The sequence below is a fragment of the Miniopterus natalensis genome, chromosome 7 (genome assembly GCF_054644295.1).
Source record: "Miniopterus natalensis isolate mMinNat1 chromosome 7, mMinNat1.hap1, whole genome shotgun sequence".
Classification (NCBI taxonomy): Eukaryota; Metazoa; Chordata; class Mammalia; order Chiroptera; family Miniopteridae; genus Miniopterus; species Miniopterus natalensis.
Genome location: NC_142087.1, coordinates 50217469 through 50243097, shown reverse-complemented (window position 1 = coordinate 50243097; position 25629 = coordinate 50217469). Strand labels below are relative to the sequence as shown.

General features: G+C 37.6%; 1 protein-coding gene across 1 annotated transcript; it reads right to left on the bottom strand.

Annotated features, from left to right (window-relative positions):
* Positions 1-3: 3 nt before the first annotated feature.
* RNF125 (ring finger protein 125) lies at positions 4-25629 on the bottom strand. Its single transcript, XM_016195934.2, has 6 exons — positions 25363-25629; positions 14198-14351; positions 10797-10891; positions 8414-8504; positions 6263-6370; positions 4-3794 (listed from the first exon to the last, which is right to left on the bottom strand). The coding sequence occupies exons 1-6, from the start codon at positions 25524-25526 to the stop codon at positions 3708-3710; spliced, it is 699 nt and encodes a 232-aa protein (XP_016051420.1). The 5' UTR covers positions 25527-25629; the 3' UTR covers positions 4-3707.

The following is a 25629-nucleotide window of genomic DNA, read 5'->3' as shown; positions in this document are numbered from 1 at the left end:
GAAAGCAATGGTCCTGCCATCCTTTATTTCTCACAATACATATTTACAGAAGAACAAAAAGAACTGTACATTTTAAATTTTTATTATAGGGTGTGTGTTTTTTTTGCAGTTGCATAAGAAAAGAATGACTCTCTTAATGACTTTTTAAAATAACTTCAATGCCTAAAGGTACAAATTATATAATAAACATTAAACTGGAGTAAGCTCACTTCAAAATGAAAGACACTTAGCACCCAGTAAAAGTAATGGAGCAATGCCATTAAAGCCAGATCTGGCCTGGAACTATCTATACCATAGATTCACAGATGCACAGTCCAACTTCCAACCTACTTTTTAAAAACTTGAGAGAAAGAATACATGAAAGGAAAAATCTCCATAGGTTTGTGTAGGGTTAGAATTTAGCCTTTGAAGGTTAACATGTGAGTCAGATTTCCCTTACAAGGCCTTGAAAAGTTGCATCTTGAGATTGCTATAAACAAAGTGAAATTTTTTGTTAGTAGTCAACAGCTTCAAATACTGATTTTCATTTTTTTAAACAATGAATTATAAGTTGTTTTTTTACAAAAAGTTAAAGGCACAGTGAAAGAATGAATATTTGCACTTGACCATTTTAGAACTCAAAATAATTCAAAAGGCAAAATAATTCAGGCGGCCAGCACCTAATTTTTCCTGGAGGTGGCAAAATTATCCTAAGAGGAACCCAGGGACAGGATGCAGCATTGCTGCATTGAGGTCAACAGTGGTGACTTAAAGCTTTACTTAAAATATGGTATATAAAGTTTTGAAATTTTTTCAAGTTTTACAGATTTAAAGATGCCTTTTGTATTGCTCTAAATTAACAAAGATTTGTTTTCTGGATACTTAGTACTAATGCTCAGAAATATATTCTATTTTTCAGGGACTAGATTTTCAGTCTGATGATTACTTCTGAAAAATTCCTCTCCTTTTGCACTTGTCCAACAGGTTTTGCTTTATTGGATGATCCAACCAAATTGGAAGAGAGGCTGTGAAACCAAAAATCTGTTGATACTTGTTCACAGCTGTGAAGTCAATATCTAAAGAGAAGGAAATAGTCTTCTAAACTTCATCGGCTTTACGTTGTTCTAATTCTCTTGTAGTGGATGGCAGAATCGTAAGCAAGACTTTTAAGAAATAATGGATAGTTTATTATAGATATTTTGGACACCATGATTACAACATTTATGTATAAGAGACCAAAAAGTTTATAAAGGATTAAAATATAAAAGTGCAGCCAAATAACATTTTAACTAGTTTTCCTTGCTTGCTTTCAAGATGGAAACATTATTCTATGTCCTGGATTCATCGTTAAAGAGCCAGATATGGAAAAACAGAGCTACCATATAAGGACTGGTGGCAAGCACTGAACATAGTTACTTAAAGAACTAAGAGTAAATGGGGGAGGGAGGGAGAGAGTATAGTATGTTATACCATACCAAAATGTTCTGAAAATGTTCATCTAGTACTTTAAGAAATAGGGGGGAAATGGGGAGAGAAAATTTTAAAAATGTTTAATTGTTTTCATTAAATATTGGTGGTGGCTGTATCAGTACTATTATTCTGAGACTGTTGCATGTGTAAGGTAGATAAAGGAAATGAATATCTGTGGGATATTCTAATTCTATCGTAGCCTGTCTTGGGAAACCAGGATTCTCAGTATAGAAAAATGGAGATACAGTTGAAATAAAAAGGATCAGGTAAAACCCTGTAGTACTCAATTTGATTTGGAAGTATCAAACTCATGAAGTGTTTTATCTTTAAACGACAGATATTTCGTAGTTCTCCCTCAGAAACAATGGCAAATCTAGTTGCAATGAGTATAACAGCCCCAGTTATAGTTTTGAAATACCATTTTTCACTGAAAATGAGCAGGCTTCTCAGTGAAATGGCTGATGGCAGGTCTGGGGCAGGAAACACACAAGTTGAGCCTGGAATATTTTGTCATATGAGACAGCAAGGAAACTTAAAGATTGCTAGTGTTGAAAGGACCCGGACAACTTGATGAGGCACCCAGTAGCCGAAGATGGGACAATTTGAGTTTAATAAGGTAATATTTAAAATGGATTAAATGAAATCATCCATGAGTTAGTTCATAACACTTTAAAAAGTGATCACTAGAGGATGATAGGAAACAAGTTTATCATCTTGAAAACTGGTAAATAAAAGGAAGAATACAAATATTTGTTTTCCCTTTTCTACACGAGCATTGCCACTGGTGAGCCAAATTATAGATGTGAGAAAACATCTCTTTACAAAAATGTCCCAAGTAATAAACAAAAAAGAAATGACAGAATTAGAATATCCCCCAACCCACAATAAATCAATACATCTAGGCACTGAGTATCAATTTTAGCTGATGTCACAAAAAGACAGGGCCAGACAGTATGTGCCCTCTGATGAAAGAACACATCACCCTATAGTCTTGCCAAAAGTCGCTCAAACCTCTGGATCCATGTGTCAATGTCCAGAGGACAGAGGAACATGCTGCATTGAGCCATAAGCCTGCAATCAGTAAAATACAGATTGTGGGCAACTCTGTAAGTCATAAGACCAGGTTCTTCAAGACCAGGTAAATTTTAAGAAAGAAGGAGGAGCATGTACATTAAAAAAGGATGTACAAGATATATTTTATAACAATTTTAAATGGGTAAGATAAAAGAACAGTGTGTAGAGATATAGACTTGGGTAATAAAATACTAAAGAAATGCAAGGAAGTGATTACTATGGAAATCAATGTAGTGGTTACTTTTGTGGTGTTGAGGAGGAGGGTTGTGAATCGTGACAAGACACACAGGACATCTAGGGTGGCTGGCAGAGTTCTAAAAGAGTGTTTCCCTATAATAATGTAATGAACTATACATTTCTGTTTGGTTTTCAGTGTTTATCTTTTGTAATTTTTCTAAAGGGTAAAATAAAAATAACATTAAAGCCCTTTTGGTTTTCCACTAAAAGTTAGAGACATGAACACTTCTACTGTAAATATCAACTGATGGTTCTTAAGAAATTGCCTACATTATAGAAATATTTCTAAATAATAAGCTACAAATATTTGAAAAATATAATATTAAATTCTTATGTGTGCAGTTATAAAAAGTAAAAGAATTAAGCATACATTCCTAAAATGAAATTAATTTTGTTATGTTATACAATTTGGTTAAATGGACTTCATTGACTCCCCAAATTTTCCTTTCCTACCATACAAGGTTTTTCATGTTATTCTATTAGTGATTAGAACACGAGCATTGAAACAGATTTCATATTTCCTTTGATGTCCACAGTTTGTTTCACGTCCCACCTTTTTACACAGAACAAAGTTTAGTTATCTTGCCAAACCATGATGGTGTTTATTAACATGTAGCATTACACACAGTGTCATCCAATTTGCAAATAAAGATCCTTCACCACAAATCCCAGCCTTATGTTCTCTTTCATGTATTAATGGCTAATGGAGACTATTTTTTGTTGTTGAGCATCTAAGAAATTCAGGATGTAAAAGAGATTTTACATTCCATCAAACCATCAAAATGAAAGCAGTTTTAAAATGCAATATAACAACAAACATGGACAAACACATAACTGTGTTGTACATTTTTGCCCACCAAACACTGACAATTTCCCTCCAACTGTTCAAGCAGCATCTTAACAAATGGTGCAACTGTATGGTCTCCTTCCTTTTCCTTTTAATAACATTATGTGGTGCTTGAATGATTCACGTATTCCAGAAGTGACCGGTCTAATACCCTTCGGATAAGAGCTTCCTCAATTATATTAAAATCCTACAATTAAGAAAAATAATTAGAAACATACAATCAGAGACAATTTTCACAAACTGAAAGAAGAGGGTCATTGTAATGCCTCATTTTTGCAGGAAACTGAAGCCCTGAGTTCAGTGACCTACGCAAACTTCCACAAAAAACTGTCAGAAAACCTAGGACTTGGCTTTGGGGCCAGTGCATTTTCTACTTCATTTTACTGCCTACGAATTAACCAGTTATTGTGATAGTAAAATAGTCTTGATTTCGAATTTAAAGTTTTTAATCTAATGAATAGTTTTTATACTGTCAGAGAGCTAGGTTCCACATAACATGTAATATGGAGTAAATTTAAGACATTTCCATAGGATTCACCAATCCCAGCAGTACTACTGAATACCTATCTGAAAATTGTTGAAAACAAGACTCTCTTACTCTTTGCCTTCCTGTAGTCAAAATGGCATTCAAAACTTTAAATCAGCACATTCTGTAAATAAAATAAAAACTATTAAGAGTTCTATCCTTTGCAACCCATCTCCTGTTCCTCAAAAAACAAAACAAAAGAAAAAAACATAAAATCTGTTGAAAGTTCATTCTGAAACATAAAACCATAAAGACAAATAAATAAAATCTAAAGGAAAGCCATAAAGAGTAGAAGAACATAAGATCTGGGACTCAATACTGGTTGTTTCTTAGGCAATTTATTAACCTTTGAGCTTCAGATATTTCATATCTAAGTGAGGATAATAATACAGTACTCCCTTGACAGTAGTTGTTACAGGAATAAAATGAGATAAGTGCCTAGCATAGTACTTGGTAGCTAAGGAAACAAAAAATCAAAACAAAGAACACTGTTTCAACCTCACTTCCATATCTAAGAGCATGGTTTTGAGTGGGTAGAAAGCATTCTCATCAAAGTGGCTTCATTCTGACCAACCCTGGATTCATACTTTGAAAGATCCTGAGAAGAATGGACTGAATGTGAATAGTTAGAACAGGTAATGGAATCAACTTGGCTTTTAGAACATCTTATGCAGAGAAAGAAAACAATGAGGAAGCCCTCCCTAAGGGCTGTGGAAAATGAGAACACGTAGACCACAACAAGGCTCTGTTGAGGCCTTGTGTACTTTAGGGGCCAGAAGATATTATTTGAGAGATGGGGCAGAGGCTATGAAGCCTCTGTGGTGTAGCTTGTTCAGTTTTTCAAGTGGTCCTTATATTCCCACTTATTCTCTCCCCATCTCCAACTTGCCTAACATCCAGGCCACAAAGTGCAAATCACCTACATGCATTATCTCATTTAATCCTCTCAAAAGCTTTTGGGAGTAGGTGCTTTTACTCCCTTCATTTAACAAATCAACAAACAGGTGCTCAAAGGTTAATAGTCTGAGCAAGGCCACAGAGTTGTGACAGAGCTGTTACTTAACTCGGGTCAGAACCTAAATTCCTTGTGTTGAACCGGGACAATCATAGGGTGCAGATCAGATATCAAGGAGAGAATTTTCAAATGACAATCTTTAACAATTATTAAATTCTATCTTGAAATAGCATGAAAAAGTCATGTCATGTGCAAATTCAAATTTATCCATTAACATTTCATGTATTTAGATAAAAGTTAATAAAATATTATATTTCAGAGCATGGCTGTGAGTGATTTCCCCGCATAATAGGCAGAAAGGGACCCATGACAACACATTACCCTCACATTACCCTCACATGGCAACGCACGGACCAAAGGACACAAAGGCTATATTAACTTTTTGCTTGTTTTTCTCATTTCTGATCATAGGAAATAGTCATAAGTATTAGGACTATTCATACAATACCTAACTTTTCTTGCATTTTTAAAAAAGTCTTAATATAATGGGATTGACCATGAATTGGCAGTTATTGATGGGTAGGTGATGAGAATATGAAGGCTCTTTATACTATTCTGTTTATTTTGTGTACGTTAAATATTTTTCATAATACATTTTTGAAGTTTAAAAAAGTCCAATAAATGAGTTGTGTGCTTTATAAAATTTAAATTAAAAATAATGCCTGTGTGTTTTACTATACTGATAATGTTATACCTGTTAACAGCTATTTGATGTACTATAAAAACAACTGGATGCAGAACAAGCTGAGTCATTTCATTACTGATGTGATTTCACTTCAGCTATATAAGTTTTCAAGTTCATAAAAATTATAACAATTTATAGGGAAGGAAAAGAGTAAAAACTAAAATAATTTGAAGGTGAAATCTGGCTCCTTATACGATGGCTAATTATATAGATCACAACGAAAATAATTTCGTCTAAGGCAGATAACTACTTTAATATTAACAGCCAAATTTATAAAACACTGTATTTTTATGATTTCTTACTTAATGCTATTACTTGACACTTCAGCTATATACATTCTTTCCTCTATAATTTTATTCAGTTGGATTAAAAAAGTAAGTTTAACACAGACGGCATAAAGACAATATAAAAGTAAAAAAGTATACTTACTAAGAAATCCTCATAGAGCAGAGTGTGATTGACCTGCAGATGTCTTATTAAACTGCCATTGAAGCTGTTTGGATTCTCATTAGGTATTAAACGGCAAAGTGGGCAGAACTGGAAACATACAAGACCAAGAGTTCAAGAAAGAATTTGAAATAGTCATTAACGTCAGAATTAAAACATTAAATAACCTACTCCTCAGCCATAAGAAAAGATGAAATACTGCCATTTAGGACAACATGGATGGACCTTGAGAATGTTATGCTAGGCAAAATGAGTCAGTCAGAAAAAGCTGAGTACCATAGGATTTCACTCATATGTGGGATATACAACTGAAACTCACAGACGCAGACAACGGCATGGCAGTTACCAGCGGGAAGGGGGCGGGGGGTATGGAAGGGGCAAGGGGGCCAAATATATGGTGACAGAAGATGATCTGACTTTGGGTGGTGGGCACACAATGCAACATACAGATCATGTATCAGAGAAATCTATACTCGAAACCTATATAATCGTATTAACCAATGTCACCCCTAATAAATTTAATTAAAAAGTTAAATAACCATTCGATAAAGTGAATTTTAACTTGTTGAATCTGTTGGCCATGCCTCAGTATTATGGTGGGTTTTTTTTAAGAGATTAATTTTTATTGATTTCAGAAAGAGGAAGGGAGAGGGAGAGAGCGAGATAGAAACATCAATGGGAGAGATTTATTGATCGGATGCCTCCTGCACGCCCCCTGCTGGGGACCGAGCCCGCAACCCGGGCATGTGCCCTGACTGGAAATCAAACCTCAATCTCCTGGATCATAGGTAGATGTTTTAAAGTTTCATAAACATTAAAGCAACATTAAACAAATAAAATTGCATTATTCTTATAAGCATTTCTTGTATATAATCGTATAGCTATTATTTTCATAGTTATCAACTGATTAATTAAACAGTATTACAGTTAGTAGATGCATTGTAATGTAGTTAATTAGTTGCTTACCTCTTGAAGTATTTTTTTGTATGTGGATATGTTATTATTACAAATGATATTATCTAGTGTTTATCTTTTGGGGGGATTATGTTTTTAGGATAAATGACCAGAAATGGAGATTCATAGTCCAAAGTTATGAACATTTAGGGTTCATAATATCTATTGCTCTAAAGTTTTTTTATTACCACCAGCAATATAGATTATAACACACCAGAATCAGTTATTAGTATTTACATGTATTTTCCTAATTGAATAGCCATTAATAGCTCTTCAAAAAAACCTTTCCGCCTGGCCGGGCGTGGCTCAGCGGTGGAGGATCGACCTAGGATCCAGGCGATCAGGGTTCGATTCCCAGTCAGGGCACATGCCCGGGTTGCGGGCTCGATCAATGACTCTCTCATCATTGATGTTTCTATCTCTCTCTCTCCCTCTCCTCTCCTCTCTCTGAAATCAATAAAGATATATCTAAAAAAATAAGATAAAATAAAAAAAATAATAATAATAATAAAATGCAACCCTGTAATAATCATCATCAAGGGAGTGCTCTTATAAAAAAAACAAAACAAACAAACAAAAAAAACCTTTCCTTTTGAAATACTTATAAACTCACAAGAAATTGCAAAAATAATTCAGGGAGGTCTCACGTCCCATCACCCAGTTTTCCCAAGTAGTAACGTCTTACATAACTATAGTACATTATCAAAATCAGGAAATTGGCAATTAACTAGAACTACACTGATCTTCCTTAGGTTTCACCGGTGTTTGCATGAGTTCATTTTTGGGGGGGTGTAGTTCTATGAAATTTTATCACACATGCCCGGCCGGGCGTGGCTCAGCGGTTGAGGGTCGACCTGGGATCCAGGCGATCAGGGTTCGTTTCCAGGTCACGGCACATGCCCGGGTTGTGGGCTCTATCGGTGACTCTCTCATCATTGATGTTTCTATCTCTCTCTCTCTCCCTCTCCTTTCCTCTCTCTGAAGTCAATAAAGATATATTTAAAAAACAAAACAAACAAACAAAACCACTTTCATATATATTTTTAATGTCATAGAATTAACCATAACTTTAACATAAATTATCCTTTATAATGTATCTATAAATAGATTATCAGATGAATTTTCTAATGTATATTGAATTTAGACACTGCAGAAATATGTAGTAACAAAAATCCTCACCACAGGTCTCCTTTCTGATCTGTGATGAGTAATACAATGATCCAGCAAGCTGTCTTCATCCAATTCCTTCTGACAAAATGGACATACACACCTGAAAATTGCATACGAATATTACTAAATATGAATATTACTAAAATTGTTGGCAATTAGACAGTAGTCACTTAGCTAGAGGTAAAAAATAGCATGTAGGGAGATGTAGTTTCCAGTCCTCATCTGTTTTGATTTGGTATTTTTTCCTATCCTGACAATCATCTTGGTGCCTCAATTTTTTCTCCCAAGAGATGTAAATGTGTATCCTCATGGGGACAGGGAACAGAAACACCTGAAGTACCATTAACTGAGAAACTGAGGCTCAGTCCACCCACCTGTCCCTGGGTTACCTTGTCACTTTTATGTCCTTCCTTTCCTAATTTTGATTTGGGTGTTATTTGTTCTCCAACTCTACCAGCGTATATACAGGGTGGGGCAAAAGTAGGTTTACAGTTGTTCATATGGAAAATAATACAATTAATAAATAATAATACAAGAATAAACTGTGTATTCACATACAACTGTAAACCTACTTTTGCCACTCCCTGTATAACTACAAGTATCAACTCACATAATTAGTATCCAGTGAAGAACGAAAAATGGACCACAACCACCCTGTTAAGTCCTTACACCTAGGAGTATTTGTCCCTTTTATCTGTGCTGTCCAATATGGTAGCCATTAGCCATATGTGTCTGCTGGGCACTTGAAATATTGCTAGTCCAAGTCGAGATATGCTGAAGTGTAAAATACACACTGAATTTCAAAGCCTTAATCTAAAAAAATGAAAACTATCTCAATAACTTTTATATTGGTTACATGTTGAAATAATAATATTTTGGCTACATTTGGGTTAAATAAAATATATCAAAATAGGTTTCACTTGGCTACTAGAAAAATCTTAAATTACATTATGTCTTCTGCATGCTATTTCTACTGAACAGTGCTGCCTTAAATTCTTAGGGACAATATGGAAACTTGGAATTTTTTGCTCACTTTCCTACTCCCCAAGACTTATACTCTAGACAAGCTCCCTGCATAAGAAATTTAAAAATTTGAATCATGGAGTAAGTTCTTCTATAAAGCAAAGATTTCTATTTTAAATGCAAATATTCATCTATCCCTTAAGATTGATTATTCACTAACCCTTCTCACTTTCTGTTATTTTAATTCTTTATTATTTAACTCTAACAAACACAAGAAATTAGTCTTTAAATTAGCTTTCATATGTTTTTAATTTTTCATAAAGCCTATTAAATTTGCAATCAAATACACATACTTTCTCAACCCATTTGTTATCCTTCCTATTGGTCCTTGGGGCCAATCTAACAGAATCTGTACTCTGCTTAGGGCTAAAATACTCATTTAAAATTTATAATGTCATGGTATAAAACTAATCCTATAAGACAAGTATCTTTGCAAAGCAATCTCTAGTAAAACAAAAGGAATGATCATTTAGACTTCCAGGTTAAAAAGTATAAGCTATATTTTAAGTATATTTTCTTAAAATGAGCAGAACTAATATCTTCCTTCAGGAGGCAGAAAGAAATTACACTCCTACTGAATATCACTATTGAATAACTGTGTTTATGAGCAGATTTAATGGCTTCAAAGTCACCACTTCTTTATTTCTTTAATAGAGAGACTCCAAACTTTGTAATTATTCTGGCTATCAGAGATAATAATGACCCAGATTTCTTTTTTTAAAGGAAAAAAAAAGTTAGAGATCAATATCCTCCATTACACCTCTTAGCAACCTCCATACATCTTTCAGTCCCAAAAGGTATAGAATTCAGGATGCTTGTGCTTCCTTGTCAGAATATACACGGAAATGTGACTTCCTAGTTCCCAAGGAGAAACCAGCAACATTAGAGGGAATGAAACGGGGAACTGAGAAGTGGTGATGGAAAAGTAAAGATGAATAACCTCTTAATCATGATCTACTTCAGGACTCTATTGGTCAGAAAACAGTGCCTAGCATTCTATTTTTGGATCCGCCTAAATACAAATTTGTCTAAGGAAGTTTCCCTAATCTCTCCAGTGTTTGGTTGGTTCCCTCCAGGAAAAGTTTTTAAAGTAGAGGGGCCAAAATTCTTTCATAATTATTGCTATTAACAAATGGTTATCGATAACAGATCTTATCGTTAAGAGCCTACACATACCTACATGCATACTTTCACAATAAAAATGTTAAATTTTCCAGCCTATTCAATTCTTTTTTTTTTTGCTTTTCTATAACATAACATTTAAAAAAAATTTTCAATTACAGTTTACATTCCATATTATTTTGTATGAATTTCAGCATTTTATAGACATATCAAATTTAGCACTAAACTATACTCTATTGAAACAAACCTTGCTGTTGTCTCCCCAAGTTCTTGTAGTGGTCCATATTTATCTATGTACTTCTGACAAGTTCTTATGTGTGCCCTCATTTCGCTGAGGCAAACCTATACAAAAGCAAATTCAAAATAAACCCACTGTTGAAAAGCGGCTCAATGAAGTCTTATGTGACCCAGCTTTATTACTTTCAATATTTCAAATAAGGTCATAGCGTGGGGCCAGCTGATTTTAAAAGGATGCATTCATGAAAACAGTACAATGAAGTTAAGGCATTATCAAGAACAACACTAGTTTTAAATTTCTCTAATAACTCTGAAGACCTAAATATTGAGTTCTTGAAGTTGGTTCTTCTAGAAAGCATTTGTTTTTCACAGTGGAAAGAAGTATATTAACTAAAATTTACTTTTTTGGGATGCCATTACCTAAATTGGTGATGGAAAGAAGGAAGTAGGAAAGAAAAAGGGGAGAGAAAAAGAAAGGGGGAAAAAGGGGAAAAAAAGAAAGGGGGAAAAAAAAGGAAAACAAAGAGAGATAAGAAAAATAAATGGATGGATTTTAAAACGTCCATAGTAAGTAAAAAGAAACCCTGTGCCTCGAGGAAAGATATAAATACCATGGTTTTCTAATATATCTAGTAGTGTCACATGAATTCACAATACACAGTATACTTAATGGCCCCATTAAGAGCACACATGAAAGCCAGCTCTTGCAGTCCATTTTTATCAAGGCCAAATAAAGGGCCCTTGTTCCTTCAGATATACATTCAGAGATCCTAACCATGAGGGAACTGTTGCTAAATAACACATACTCTACTCACTGCTTCATTAGGATCTCTGATAACATCTTGTGTTAAAGGAAGCTTTTACAGCTGTGCGAGGGTGGCCGACCCATCCTGCTTCACTCTGCCCAAGCTACGCAAGTTAAACCTCAAAGCTTGCAATCTACCACGTCAAGGAAATGGTTATAACTGCTTAACAGAAGACCAAAAATAAAAGCAAACCCTTGCTTTACAAATATCTATCTAAAAGATGTAAAAACTAGGACTGATCTAGGTAGCTGTCTTGAAACAGACTGTTACACAATCTTTAACACCCAACTCTGCCCGTTAGTGCTCGTATCTCTTTACTACTTGCGTTAAAAGTTTGTCTTCCTCTTGGTGTTCCTTTGTCAACAAAGTGAAGCATTCCTCACATAAACTGGCAATTTGGGGACTCTATACTGACAAATGAACTGATAAATTCATACAGTGGCTACTCTAGTGATAAAATTATGCAAGACATTGTAGGAGATGACAGAAGAGACAAAAGCCATTGTGCTTGCTCTAAAGGTGGTTCCAATCTAATGGGGGGAGGGGGGGAGGAATGTAGTGAGTAGAGAAGAGACTGTTTGATACTAGGGACTGGAATACAAAAGCCAGGCCTCACGGAATGGAGCTCTAGCCTGGACTCTTCAGAGTAAGCAGAATCCAAAATGACTATAGAAGGAATGGCAGTATTCCTGGCAAGACAAGTAACATAAAACAGAAGAGATGCATACAAGAAATGCCTCAAAAAAAATGCAAAATACTTGTGAATATCAGAAAGGGGGGCTGTGAACTGAAAAAAGGGGAAATCCACCCAGAATAACTGAATGTTCTTGTTTCTGACCAAAGGTGGGATAAAGAACCAGATGACAAAATAATATACTGAGTTTGATTTTGGGCACGTTAAATTTTATATGACAAAAATATCAAAGTAAAACTAAGCAATAGTCTATTATGATGAATATAAAAATCTTTTGATTTTGAGCATTTCTCATGTTTCAGATCATGCCAAAAGCCATATATGTTTTATCATTTACCTTTAGAACCATCTTGGGACACAAACACTATCTTTTTCCTTATTTTCCAGAGGTGAACAAAAACTTACATTAATAACTTGCCCAGAACCACAAAGAATAAGTGAGAGAATTAGTGTTGGATTCCAGTATGTCTGACTCCAAAACCATGCATATAGTCTGTAGTCAGGCAGCCATGAATAGATTACTGAGTCTTACATAAATATACATAAAAAAAAAAAAAAATGCATTAAGCAAAGTGCTGGGTACACAGTTGCCAATAAAATAGCCACAGTCCTTACCTTCATGGAACTTAAATCTGGTGGGAATAACTGACATTAAATTTAAAAATCATAAAAGCATAATTACAAGTGGTGATAAGTGCTATAAAGGGGATACAGAGTGCTGAGAGAAAGTATAACAGGCTATAATAGGTTAAAAAGAAAGATTCTCTAAAGAAATTTATATATTCAGCACATAATCTCTCTTTTGATCTCTAGACTGTTATATCTAAATATCTCCTACTTAGCAGTTCAAATTCTAACATATCTAAAATTTAACTCTGTGGCCTTCACCAGTGTGGCTCAGTTGGTTGGGTGTCATTCAGTGCACAGAAAAGTTGTGGGTTTGATTCCGGCTGAGGGCACATGTCAGGGTTGTGGGCTCCATCCCCAGTAGGGGGCATGCAGAAGGCAGCCAACTGGGTGTTTCTGCTTTTCCCTCTCCCTCTAAAAATTGATAAAATCTCTTTTTAAAAAATTAAATTAAACACTGTGGATTCCTGATCCCCATTTTAACACCTTCAACTACTCATCTCAGAAACCTTGCAGGCATTTTTTACTTCATTCTCACCCACCCCCACATGCAGTCAATTACCAATTTCCTTTGATTCTCTCTCCTAAATGCACCTTGGGAAAAACCTCTTATTTCATACCTAACACTTATCACCCCAAACCAGCTTCCTTACCTGATCCATCCTGATAGCCAACTAATTGGCTTCACCAATACTAATTGGCTTCACCAATACTGCTTTTGGCCCCTCCAAACCACTGTCTATGAACACGCTAGAGTAAGATCAAAAGCTTACACTTTTTCTAGGACTCACTGTTGCATTTGAGATAAAATCTAGATTGAATCTTTTGCATGGCCTCTAAGACGTCACAAGATCTAATCATGCTAGCATAGTATCGAAGGAAGAGAGCTGCAAGGAGGAAGTGATCACAAGAGATAAATACTGCAAAGTCAAAAACATAGGTGCAGTTATTTCACTGGATTTGATAACAAAGCTATTCACTGGTGGGCTGCGACAGAGTAGCAGGAATGGAGGCCACAAAATAGGGGGTCATGGGAGTCATGGGAAGAGGGGAAATAAGTGGAGGTAGTCAATGAAAGCATTTGTTTGAAAAATTAGGTGATGGTAGGAGTCAGGTGACCATTTTCCTGCAGCTCTCATGTATGAAATCGGAGAAAGGCTGAGACAATAAACTTTAGGAAGTCAGGGTAGGGTGAGGTCAAAGACATAGGCGAGATGATTAACTGCATAACAATTTTCTCAGTGGTGTAAGCTGGTGACCAAGAGCAGAGGCAGGGTCACTTACCAGGGTGTCACACTCGGTACAGTTCTGGTACTCTGATTTCATTCTTTTTGCTACATCCGTTGCTGGAACTCCTTCTGAGGGAAGATATGCCCGGCAGTAAGGACAGGTCCACTTATTGTTCTTTAGACTGGTAGCAATACAGGAACGGCAGAATCTACCCGAAACAAACCAAGGATACATCACTTCCCTTGAAAGGTGTAACAAAGCCACCACTATGGGTTCATTTGGGTAAACTGTATTTTAATGACACCTTGTACACTATGAGCTGTAATACCAAACTGAAGGTCCATTTGCACCCTGCACTGGTCCGTCTCTTACCTTCCCCTAGGAAGACTTCTCCGGGGTCACATGTCCTCACCATATGAATTGCACACATTTAAACAAAAGAACACAAACAAAATGGTGAAGTAGTAGTCCTATAAATGGAGTTAAAATGATAACCCAAAGGACTTCTACTGTATTCTTTCTTTAATCCTACTTTACCTAAATTTTTTGGGGAAAACAGGTGTTTGCTCTGTAGAATTTTGGGTATTAGATAAGAAAATAGCAAGTTGAGGAGGTAAATATGTCAGTTACCTTAGAAACCTTTATAAAATCATTTTAAAGCCATTCCCAGATTTGGAAAATTATCTAATCCAACCACTATTGAGAATGTCCTTCAAGTCACAAAATACATTCTCTGGTTTACTTAAATATGATCGTAATAAAATCTTAACACCATCAACTGAATTCACAGAACATCTTGACCTATTTAGGGGGTTGTTGAAGGCTAAGTGCGCACGAAGTAAAAATGAGCATTTAGGTAGGTTATACACATTAGCATGATCTGATAGCTCTTAAAGTCCTCAGCATGCAATATCTATGTGAGAGTATTAATGGGAAAAGTTATTAAGCTTTTAAAAATTTAAATATACTATACATTCTGAAAAGTTCATACATTGTTGGTACACAGTTCAATGAAATTTCAAAAACTGAATACCTAATTATACCAGCCATTACTGATTCTTAAAAGTACTCTCTTCTGCATTTGCTATTTAAAAAATTCTTATCAGCACACAAAGGATGCGGACGTGGGCATAGCGCTTAAGGCATTTGCTTGATGTTTATGCCTGCCCGTATCCATTTCCCCTTTTTCTTGCAACAGCATCCTGATTTTGTTCTGCAGGAGGTATATCTCTTAGATGCAATCTGGTGGGACCTCAATCAAGGTGCCCAGCACTCCCTTCTGACGGCTGAGAGCACCCAAAGTAAGCCAGACTAAGTGAAGTCTCTGGAAGACGAATACTAAATAGAGGGCCATAAGGACTGATTCAGCAACAACTCTACTTAAAACCTCAGATCTGCCTAGGTTTCTACACTTTTTTTCTAGGTGTTTTTGCTATTATTGTTTGGTAACTTGCACAATTCGCCCTTGCATTTCTTTGAGTCCCTAAGAATTGGTTCTCAAAATGTAGCCTTTGAACGGTATTTATTACAAAGGCTCCAAATGCTCAATTCATAATTAACATTTCTAATACAACACCTAAGGTTCTGACATGAATTCTTTGTTTACACAATTTAGGAACAAACAGATGATAATTATTTTTTTTTTGTCAACCAAAAGTCTTCCCCCTTTTCTCACAACTTATTTGAATTTTATGCCAATACAAGCAGAAGACTAACATTGGTGCCAAGCCCTGTGGTGGGCACTGATGTACGTGATCTCATTTAGCCCTCACAGTAACCCTAAAATGTTGCTCTGCTTTATCCTCACTTGACTGATGGTAAACTGAGGTTCAGGGAGATTTAACAAGTTGCAAGGGTCACACGGCCAGAAGACAGTCCGTACTTTTCTCCTCAAATAGTTTCAGGAAAGGCTCAAAGGTTGTCTTTTTAAAGACACTTTCATTCCTCCCAGTGATAAGCAGAAGCAGCAAAGTTTTATCATTGATGTACCTATATAAACCTGTGGGCTTTACATACAGTACATTTCTGCTGTCATTTTGTAAACATTCTGCACGTTTTTGTAACTACAATTAATAACTACAACAATGGAAATGCCTAGTATGTAATCATGACAAGTAGCACACTTGAAACATTATTTTAATCAAGTCCCTCACTATAACCCCCCTATATCTGTACAGTGATGTTACGTGTGCCATGAAACTCAAATAAGCATTGCATTAATGTTACTGCACTATGTGAGATATTAGTTGCAAATCTGGTAGTCAATTAGCTGTACTCATTTTAATAAAAGTGATTATTAAATGGAGAAAACACATCAAGACCAAGGTGTTTTGGAACAGATTGAATTTATAGATATGAGTACATAAAAACCACAACTTTTAAAAATGTTACTCTGGAAAGGAACTAGATGCTACTGCAGCTCAAGTCTTACTTTCTGGGGCTTTCTGGGGTGCAGAAACAAGATTACAGACCTGATAAATTCAAAAGATCTGAGGTTTAAATAATTCTCCTTAAAGGTATAACTATTAAATTCAAGTAATGAGAGCTGGAAAATTTAACATCCCTACCCCAATACGTTAGCATAAAAAGTTTACAAGTGATCAAACATTTCATGAATTGTCTAATGAGAATCCATTCAGGGCTATTCAGGTTTAGGCAACATAAACAAGGCCTATAGACAAGATGACTCAAAACTAAAATCTCTTAGAAAGCAAAGTGTAGAGGTGTGTATATAGTATAAGCTACTTTTAGGTTTGTAGATGTATAAAAACATCTATGATAAAGAAACAAAGAACATTTACCTACCTGTTACAGAAATAGGAAACTGGAAAGAAGTGATATCAACTAGAAAGAGGGCATTTTCATTGTCAAATTTTAAGTTTGAACCATACCTGCACAATAAACAATTCTTTAAAAAAAAACAACACCATACAGGCACCCCTTGGCCCTGCAATAACAAGCCTGTGTATTCACTAAAAAGAAATAAAAAATACATCCAATTTGTACAAGAATATTCATAAGGAGTGTTTTCATAATAGCCCCAAACTAGAAATAACCCAGATGTCCATCAACAAGAACGTAAATAAACAAACCATAGCATATTCCTACAATGGAATACTACACAGCAATAAAAAAGAACAAAGTACAGACACAAGCAACAATGTAGCTGCCTCTCAAAGACATATTGAGTAAAATAACCCAAACACAACAGAGTACATCCTGTATAATTCCACTTATATGAAGTCCTTGAATAGGTAAAACTGACCTATTATAGAAAAAAATCACAACAATGGTTGCCTGTGGGGCATACACGAACAGGGACTGGCTGGGAAGGGCCATGAGGAAACTGTCTCTGGAAAATACTCTCTCTCTTGATAGGGGTTTAGACTCAGTATCTGTCAAAACTCAGCAAATGTTATACCTAGGAAATACGAATTTTACTATAGGTGTAATTTACCTTAAGGAAAAACAAACCATAACCAAATATTGAACTCTGGTTAACATTATGCCTACTAATATGAGAAGGAATCAGAGTGTGCTGATATTTGTAACCTACTAGGAAATGCATCAAAAAATAAGATGGTTGATGGATGGATAGGTATGTGATAAAGTGAAAGATAAAAGCAAAAATAGCAAAATTAATAATTATAGAATCTAGGTAGTGGATATATAAGTGTTCACTGTACAATTCTTTCAACTTAGCTATATGTTTGAAATTTTTCATAATAAAATGTTAGGGAAAATGAACCACCTCACCATGACTTATATTTTCTTTACTCCTGAGAAAAATTTAGTTGGAAAATTGGGAAGGGAAATGTTTGAAGAATGAGAGACCTGAAATTTCTAATAGAACGTGCTTTGAAAAGAAAAACATTTTAAAAAATATTTTTAAGGGCATCCAAATTCAGTGTGAGGAAAAGGTTACATTGCATTTATGGTTATTTAAATAAACTTAAAAGTGCACTGAACAATTTGAAATATAATAAAAGGCTGAAGAGTCAAAACTTTTAAAAAATGAACTTGTGTGGCTTTTGGTAACAGTTATTCCATGGTTATAGTGAAGACTTCATGAGAGAATGCATAAATCTGCACAAATCTCTCTACGCCCAACCATATAAGCATATATTCACTGTCAAAATTTTTAGTGACAGCTTACTATTGCCAGGCAGTGTTTGAGATGCCAGAGGTGAAACTGTGGCAGTGCTTAAAGTCCCGATCTCAGAGTTCTAGAATGGGGAGAGGAAACAGGCAGGTAAACAAAGAGGAATAAAATAGGTGACAATAAAAATAGAGTGGGTGGGGCAGAGGGAGCAGTTAGATGGGTGGTCCCTGAGATGATATTTGAAGACACCAGGCTTGGGAAGGTCTGGGACTGTTTTTCCAAGCTGCAAAGAAAAGGTACAAAAGATAGGGACCACCTTGCCGAGGTACTGAGCGTCAAGTAATCGGGGATGTGTGGGAGAGTAAGGAGGTAGGAGACAAGCCATAAAGCCATAGCTAAGAGTGATGGGAAGGCACTGCAGGGTTTTAAGTAACAGGGTGACATGACTTGATCTACATTATATAGATCATTGGTTCCTGTGTCAAGAATGGATTACAGAGGTACATGAGCCACAGTGAGGCGCCCAGTTTTAAGTCAATTGTAATAGCCAGTGTAAAACAGGAAGGTGGCTTAGACCAGCAAGGGAGCACTAGACAGTGCAAGGGGGAAGACAGACTTAGGATTTATTTTGGAAGGAGAGGAAAAAGGACTTACAACATACCAAATGACAAATATATGCCCCATTATGCTAAATGAAAGAAGTTGAACACAAAAGACTACTTATAGAATGGTTTCAAATCGGTGACAGAAAGCAGATGAGGGGTTGGGGGAGGGGATTGACTGCAAAAAATTGGAGGGAACTTTTTTTTTTTTAAATGTATTTTATTGATTTCAGAGAGAGGAAGGGAGAGGGAGAGAGAAAAATTTCAATGATGAGAGAGTCATTGACCAGCTGCCTCCTGCACGCCCCCTGCTGGGGATGGAGCCCTCAGCCCCGGCATGTGCTCTGACCAGGAATCAAACCTCCATCTCACGGATCACAGGTCGATACTCAGCTGCTGGGCCACACCAACCGGGCTTGAGGGAACTTTTTAGGGTAATGAAACTGTTAGTTCTTGTTTGTAATGATAGTTATAGGATTGTATACAACTACCAACATTCATCAACCTGTACACATTGTGCGAATTGTATGGTATCACTTCAATAAAGCTAAAAAACAATACAACAAAACAAAAAATTCCCAGACAACAACACTGCGTGAAAAAGATCACAGAAATACATAGAGCACAGAAATATTCAGAATCTTGTAGGTGACGCTCTTACACAGCTCCAGGTACATAGTAGATGTTCAGTAAGTTGAAATAACTAAATCATTTATGAGAAATTGCCCAAAACGGAATTTTCTGGGCAGGGCCTAATGTTCCCATTAATAAATAAGAGCCTTGTGTCTTTCTAGAAGAACCCAAGGGATAGAAATGCACACAAACCTAAGAAGATAAGGGATTCCTATTTGTCCCCTCCCCCACTCCATAATGTGGTACAGAATGATGAATTATAAAAGACATGATCAGAATGAGGAAGACTTAGGTGAAAGACAGAAGCTGAGATGGAAGTCAATTGCACATTTAAAAAAAAAAATTGTATTTTTATTTATTTATTGAATTTATTAGGGTGGCATTGGTTAATACAATTATATAGCTTTCAGGTGTGTAATTCTTTTTTAAAAAATTTTATTGACTGATTTTAGAGAGAGGAAAGGAGAAAGAGAGAGAGAGAGAAAGAGAAACATCTATTTGTTGTTTCACTTATTTATGCATCTATTGGTTGATTCTTGTATGTGCCCTGACCAGGGATCAAACCTTGGTGTATTGGGACAACACTCTAACCAACTGAGCTACCCAGCCAGAGCTCAGATGTATAATTCTATAATACATCACCTGTATATTGTATTGCATGTTTGTTCATCACCCCAAGTCAAGTTTCTTTCCAATCAATTGCATGTTTTTAAGACCAGTTCAATGTTTTCGAAAATTCTGAATCAGTTGCCATTATTTCAAAATCAGATTTCACACACAAACCCAAATTTCTGGCTTCTCTTGAAAAGCTAAACAACCTCCTGCAACCCTGGACTCAATTCCCAAATGGCCATATGTGTTGGTGCCCCCTCCTGTGGAGTACTCACCCTCCACAAGCATTGATACCACTCTGCAGCTCACCCCTGTTAACTGCTCCTGAAGAAATCAATTAGGAACTAGATAATGACCCTAGGACTCTGAAACCAGCTGGAAACTTAATTACCCCATTCCCATTGGTTACTTTATTAACCCTTCTGATTCCCTGAATTAAGTGATTGGCGACGAGGTCAGCAAAGTACTGGAGGGAAATAGGGAAAAAGTTGCTGAGGCCACGGGGTAAAATCCTGTACCAAATCTTAAAAGGCAAAATGAACCCTAAGTATAGTAGATTTAAAGAGGAAAGAGACGCATTAAGGACTCCATGGAGCCTGGGCTAGACAGGCAAAATAAATTACCCAGAGGTGGTCCCCAAATTCAGTTCTGGAAGAAACCACTGGCAACATGTTGCTAGTCTAAAACTTTATTTTTGTTCTCAACACTAGGTTGCCTCACTGTGGGTATGCCAGTATGAAGCTGATGAAAATCCTGAGCTGGCTTGGTGAGCTTGAAAATGTGAACAGAATAAAGGGAGTTGCTACTGTTATTCAGAGTGACGGTAAGAGTATCAGGCTAAAATATTCCAATATAGGGCAATAAAGACACACAGACACACGCACCACTCCTTCTTCACCAATGGTAGATCGGCCTGGACAGGTCCAAGTGTAGCTATTCTTAGAGCACAGGCCCTCCAGGCAGGCACCGCCCCTCAAGACTTCCTTCAATGTGCTTGAGAATTCAATTAGGTTATACTCAAAGTCCACCCTGGGAATCATTCAAAAAATGACTGCGTATCTCTACACTCCATTGTGTGTTGATTTTAAGGTTAACCCCTAGGGCAAACTTTATTTCCTTTAACCTGACATCTTAGAAGGGTGCTTCTCTATACTCCTCCAAACACTGTCCTCAACTTACTGTATCTTACTGTCAATTAAAAAGGTTTATCTAAGGCTGTGCTTCTCAAACTTTAAAGTCTATACAAATCACCCGGGCATCTTGTTAAAATGCAGACTCTGATTTATTAGATGTGAGCTGGGGCCCGAGATAACTGCAATGCTGCTGGTCCAAGGACCAAGGTTCTATCGAGAATCTGGACATAAAACTCAATCTGCTACAGTATTTAGGTTGTTTGTTAGAGAATATATAATTTAATAGATCGCTAATATTTAATTTGCCTATGACAACACTAATGTTGCTAAGTAAACACAGAGAGTCCAACCCCCAGAAGAGGCAAATTTTAGGTCAGCTTAATTACATCTTTCTGAAATTCTCAGTAATACAAGCACAGAGGAGTAACCCTATAAAAGGCACAGAGTTCAAAATCTATCATGGGATTCATATCTTTTACTCAAACTACATACCATCAGTTGGCTGGCACTATGGAGCGGTTGTCCCCACTTGAGGGGTGTTCACCAACGTATCTAAACTGCATTTTGTTGTAGAGTCATTCATTAACTCAACTAGTATCTAATACCTACTAAGTGCCAAACCTATAAAGGAATGGCAACATGGAAAGCAGCATTCATATATTAGAGCAATGGCTCTCAAGTTTTTGAACCTTGATGGTACAAAAGACTCCATTCCATTTTAAGTGACACTTATCCAAGTACCTTGCGAGGAGGCATCCTATATACATTTGTTTTTAGCATCAGGAGCCTGGATGGTTCATATTTAAACTGCAAAGTTTCATCTAAAGTCAAATAACAGGCCAAATATTATGTCAATGCTAATCATAGGGGAACTTCCACAAACTCCCACCGCCTCAATTCTACTACCAGCATCTATGAATGAAAGCACTGATGTATATTTCTGGGTCAGTTTAATACTCATCATTTGATTCTCGGACTCTACTTAGAGAATCACTAATTTGATGTAGACTTATTTGATGTATTGCTTATACTTGACCACAAATGGGACATTTTAATCCACTTACCTAGGAGCACTTCAGAACTATCCTCAACCATTTCATTAAAAAAAATATATATAGACAAATTCTGTGACATAAAGCAATTTAATCCAATCAGTTCAATGGAGATGTGGCTCTTAGTACCTTACAGTATTTCCCAGTAAGTACTTAGCTCTGTTAGTTCTGTTCTCAACCTCTTAGCCCTTTTTACGATAACTCCCCTGCCTCCAGTTCTGATCTCTTTCTCTATATCCACTCTTCCAGTGCCTCTGGATTACTTCCACTTGGATATCTCCCTTTGGGACTACTGTACTTTCAATAGGCCCAAGTTTGAGTTTGCTGACTTCCTCCTGAGCTAAACTCTACTCCCTCTATCTCTGGTCACCTGTTGGGAGTTGTCTTAGACTTCTTTCCCTCCCAGTATCTACCATATCCAACTGGACAACAAAAGTCTTTGAATATTTCTTTTAAATGTAAATCAGATTCCCTTTAAGTTAATTTAAACAGCTTAATTTATCTACTTCCTCTTTCCCCAGCTCAGATGATAACAGAAGACAAAGATAAAGAAGCTGCCCCCCCACCCCCACAAATGTATTTTTACTACTGATACAGTGATATAAATAAGGTCATTTTGAAGTGACAAAACTTTAAAATGGAACTTCTTAAAGTCCATCTTTTGTAGCCCAGTGGTTTTTCCCCCCCAGAAGTACAGAGATAAGAAATAATATTCCTTGGGTTTTTGCTTAGTGGAATGACTGGAGGAAATACAAACTATGTTTTGAGCCTTTATTATGGGCTACTTGTACATTTTAAATACTCATAAAATTCCATGATTCACCCTATTTTACAAATGAAACATATTCAAAGAGATTAAACAATGTGTTAGTCATCACCCACTTTTCTACTGCATCACAATACAATTTATAACGTGCTATACATATATTCAATCAAGGTATTGTTTCCATCATTATACTTGCTTCACTTGAAATTGGTTTTATAAATGTAAATTAGCATAAATGGCCTAGCTCAACAAGTTTGGAAGTTAGCTTTAATATGGGATAATACAGTGAGATTTCATTTGCATTTCTTCATTTTCCAATTTAAGTTCAATGGAACAGAGTAATTGGCTTAGGAAGTACAAATGGTAATAACAGCACTCACCATCTCCAGTGCAGAAGGGACTCTAATTAACATTTATAAAGTGGAAGGGGCCCGAGTAAATTTGCCAAAAGGAGGAATATGGAAATTCTGCCCACAGCCAGAACAATGGACATAGATTTGTCAAAACAAAGAACAGTAAAGTGAGGAAAGGCCATTCGTCCAGCCCTTGTTATACTTTATGCCTATTTTTCCAGTTGCTGGTTTCCTATTCACTCTAACAAAGAAAAAGATTAAGCAAGACTTAACATTTTGCAAATTTATATTATCCTTAACAGAAGCAAAAGCACTGCAACCACTAAGTTACAGCATTCAAAATCTAAACCAGGGAAAACAATCTCCAATCTGATAAAAATCTCCAGTATCCAAGAGCAAAGCTGCTCATTGCAGTTCTACAAAAGAAATCTTCAAGACTTGATAACCACTGTGAACCTTTGGCATAACTGTAAATTTTAATGCTAAGCTTAAATGAGGCGGTTACTGCCCTGAACAAATCAATGTATTTTATACTGTTACACAACATCATCTTGGTTTCTATACTGGCTTTGGGATAGTAAGTCAATGAGCTACATCTGGACAGCTGGGAAACAACATCAGTAATCAGACAGAAGGTGCATTAGCTTGAATTTAAAGTACAAAGCTGAAACAACAGGCCCTGAATACAGCCACGGAGTAATGCCCAGGACACTCCTTATTTCAACATCGTGTGGGTTAAAGATTTTTGTCCCCATGGCTCACTGATGGGCTTCTCGGTGGTGAAAACCACTTCTCATGTGGTAGGCTACAGGTGTCAAGGACCACCCAAATTCTTTTGAAAATATTTTGTGCACTTACATTTACAATATGGTACTTTTTGTTTTGTTTTGTTTTAAGGGAAAGCCAAAAGCACTTACCAGCCTCTGCGGTATTGCCTTGGGGCTTCACCAAGCTCTAGTTAGTGGGCGACCCAAAGAAGACATTAAGTGGGCTTCCGCCCTCACTCTGTGCAATCCCCACGCCCACACCCAGTCGCACCCCCATGCACCCAGGAAAAGAAAGCTTCTAAGAAAACAAACACAAATTCACAACTCCCGCTATTAGTCGCTCCATCACATATTAACAACGTGCCAATTTTATACAGAGATTTTTGTTTTTAAACTCGTCTTAGAAACCACCACGGCTGTGCGCCCACAGCGAGCTTTAACGACATCGCGTGCTATTTTGAAGTTTTTTTCATCTGCAGACTTGCTCTCGCTGGGCCGTGGCAGGGCGTGAGGCAGGTCGTCCCCGTCTCCTGGGTTTTAAACCGCTACGTCCCCCGGCTTGGTGCTAACACTCAAGCCCAGACCCCACCCGGCCAGGCTGCGGAACTCGAACGACCACAGTCAGTCCCGGGGACGTTCCAGTTTCACTGGAGGATCTCGGAGGGGGGTGTGTGTCAGTTTGAGGACAGGGAGGCGGGGCTGGGGGGGAGAACAATGTACACAGGTCCGGGTTTGCTCCCGAGCGGAGCCTCGGCGGGCGCCCGGGGACACGTGCGCACGGCCAGAAAAACAAAACCGACCCCAGGGCTGGGGGAGGGACGCGCCGCCGGACGACCGGGGCGCAGCCGGCAACTGTGCTCCGCGGGCGCTCGCTGCCTGAGCCAAGGCGAGGCTGGCTCTGCCAAGATCGCCCTCCCCAACCGGCTGGCGAACGCGGGCAGTCTGCGGGTTCCGCACGGGGATCCCCATCCCTAGGGCTCCGCACCTGGGCTGCGGGAGGAAGCAGTTCTAGGTGGACTGTAGGGCCCGCTTGTTTCCTCCTAAAATCCTGTGCCACCTTACGACTGGGCATTTTTGTCCTGTGGCCCGCACTCGACGGGTCCCTAGTACGCCCCGCTGCCTTCTGAACGCCCCCTCCCTCCCCAAGCCCTCCGCTCCCTCGGGGGCGGGCGAGCAAACGGAGCTCCCCTGGCACTCACACGTGGCCACAGCGGGTCCTCACAGGCTGGTGCAACACCTCGAGGCACACGGAGCAGTCGAAGGACGTGACGGGCACCTCGGGGTCCCGTCTGCGCTCCAGGGCCCGCGGGGCGGCCGAGGCGGGCGAGGATTTGCCGCTATCGCTGCTCAGCACGGAGCCCATGGCTGCGCCTCTCACGCAGACAGCTGCCAAGAGCTCAGTGCCTCCCGCGGGTTGTTTTGTCGTCCTGCGGTGGAGGAAGGAAGTCCCGGCCCAGCTGCGATCG